This window comes from Nuphar pumila, chromosome 10 (genome assembly GCF_984573655.1).
Source record: "Nuphar pumila chromosome 10, dmNupPumi1.hap1.1, whole genome shotgun sequence".
Lineage (NCBI taxonomy): Eukaryota > Viridiplantae > Streptophyta > Magnoliopsida > Nymphaeales > Nymphaeaceae > Nuphar > Nuphar pumila.
The window spans coordinates 31,107,140-31,109,611 of NC_143258.1; the positions used below are offsets into that span (position 1 = coordinate 31,107,140).

At 57.7% G+C, this 2,472-nt stretch overlaps 1 protein-coding gene across 1 annotated transcript; it reads right to left on the minus strand.

The window, feature by feature from the left end:
• Positions 1–300: 300 nt before the first annotated feature.
• On the minus strand, positions 301–2,265 carry AZG1 (AZA-guanine resistant1). Its single transcript, XM_090020076.1, has one exon. The coding sequence runs from the start codon at positions 2,228–2,230 to the stop codon at positions 476–478; it is 1,755 nt and encodes a 584-aa protein (XP_089876202.1). The 5' UTR covers positions 2,231–2,265; the 3' UTR covers positions 301–475.
• Between the last annotated feature and the right edge of the window lie 207 nt (positions 2,266–2,472).

The window sequence follows — 2,472 nt, forward strand, 5'->3', positions numbered from 1 at the left end:
ATAAGTAAGCTGTTGATTTTTTTTAAGCCTTATAAAAACCTACCTGCATGTCATAATTGGATCTGCTAGTTTATCACTAGGAAAAACATGTAGACCAAAGGTGTAACGTTAATTTCATGAAAACCCATCCAAAAAACGAAAAAAAGTGTTTCTATATAATGACGTCATTACTAATTGGACAATTTGTTAAGGTGGTGTACTTTGTTTGGAGCCCTTGCTTCTTCCATTGCGTAAAATACTAACGTACGCTACCTAAAGGCTAAAGCAATTGCCCAAGTACAACGCCTTGTTCCATTCTACTTCTACACGTAAATAAATCAAATCAAAGATCACGATAACAATTAACCATCGTAAATTATGCACGTAAAAAAAAAATGATCACCTCTTCGTTCGTACTGGGCTACTGCTACCAAGGAATAATGGTCAAAGAGAAAGAGAAGGAGAAGAGAGAGAGAGAGAGAGGGCCGATCTAATTCTAAACGATTGTGTTGTTGTCGCCATCGGCACACTGGCTGCTGTGGGCGCTTTTGAGGTTGGCAGAAGCAGCAAGGCAACGACGCAACATCACGTGCCCCCAGTCCCAGAGGTGCAGCACGATGTACGTCCCGATGCCGCCGATGAGGCCGTAGGCGATGGAGTAGGTGAGGGGCATGACGATCAGGGTGATGAAGGCCGGGATGGCTTCCTTCATGTCGCTCCAATCCACCTCCACCACAGTCCTCATCATGAGCACCCCCACCAGGACGAGGGGCGGGCCAACCGCCCACGCCGGGATCGACGCCAGGAGGGGCGTGAGGAAGAAGGACAGGAGGAAGTAGGCCGCTGCGGTCAGCGCCGTCAGCCCGGTGCGGCCCCCTTCCCTGATCCCGGTAGACGACTCGATGAAGGTCGTTACGGGCGAGGTCCCCAGCAGCGAACCGACGACGATGGCCGACGCGTCGCTCATGAACGCGAAGTACTGGCCCTCGAAGTCTCCGTTGGCGTCGGTGAACCCGGCGAACCTGGCCATGGAGTAGAGCGTCCCGGTGGTGTCCAGTATGTCCACGTACAGGAACGTGACGAGGGCCTCCCAGAAGCGACCGCGGCCAATGTCCGCGAAGCTCAGTGCGCCGGCTGTCCGCTCGATCTTGTGCACGTCGACCACCTTCTTGAAGTAGGCGTAGGCGGCGTCCCCGGCGGCGGTGTCGGGGAACGCGGTGACGCTGGTGCCGCGGAACCACGAGACGGCCGTGACGAGGACGATGCCGTAGATCATGGCTCCCTTGATGCTGCGCACCAGGCAGTAGGCGATGAGCACGAAGCCGGCGACGCCCAGCCAGAAGGTGGGGCTCTCCATCCGGTTCCCCAGGCAGACGATGTCGCCCGATACGGTTCCCCCGGGGAGGAGCGAGATGGTGCCGTTGACTGTGACGACTGGGGCGAGGGAGGCGCGCGAGCCGCGAGGGCACGCGCCGAGCGTGAGGAGGGTGGAGGAGCTGTAGGCGACAAGGCCCACTCCCTGGCTGTTCTGGAGGCCGATGAAGGCGAGGAAGAGGCCGATCCCTGCGGAGGAGGAGACGCGGACGGGCCTGGGCACGAGCTTGGCGAGCCTAGCACGGAGGCCCACTGCGGAGATGAGGAGGAAGAGCAGGCCCTCGACGAAGACGGCGGCCAGGGCGCTCTTGTAGGGGATGTTACCGGAGCCGTGGAACCCGACCACGGTGTAGGCGAAGTAGGCGTTGGTGCCCATGCCGGGTGCGAGGGCTAGGGGAAGGTTGGCGAGGGTCCCCATGATGAGGCAGCCGACGAGCGAGGAAGCGACCGTGGCGACGATAAGGTCCTTCCTTGTGCGGTCAAGGCAGGCGGTGTAGCCAGGGTTGACGGGAGAGAACTTGCAGGAGGCGTCGGGCTGGACGATAACGCGGAGGATGAAGGTGCCGTTGGTGCCCGAGCAGGAGGAGACGGGGATGGAGGGATCGCTGCAGAGCGGCACGCAATCTGAGATGGAGCAGGGCCCGCCGGAGTCAGTAAGGATGCTGGCATTAACGGCGAGGATGTAGGCCATGGTGAGAAACGTGGCCGTCCCCGCCCTGATCTCGGTGGTGAAGCTGGACCTGCGCTCCTCGAGCTTGAAGTAGCAGCCCAACCTGCTCCTGCCCACGCCGTGGTTCAGTCGGCTCAACGCCCTCTTCCAACTGCCTCTGCCACCCGACAACGACGACGGCGGCTCAATCGACAATGGCGTTGCCATCCCCGCCGTGCTAGACAGCTAAGAAGGGAAGGGAATTGGTGATTTATTTGTTCACTTATCCCAGGAGCAGCAGAACATGGCGAACGAAGTGTATTGTTCACTCGTTTGTATAGAGGCACGGCACGGTGATAGACGAGCGAAACGAGAGAGAGACACATTCATTTCAAGCCACCATCTTCTTTGTCTGTATTCGCATTTCATAATCGATTTCTCTTCTCTTTTCACACGAGAGTTTGATGGAA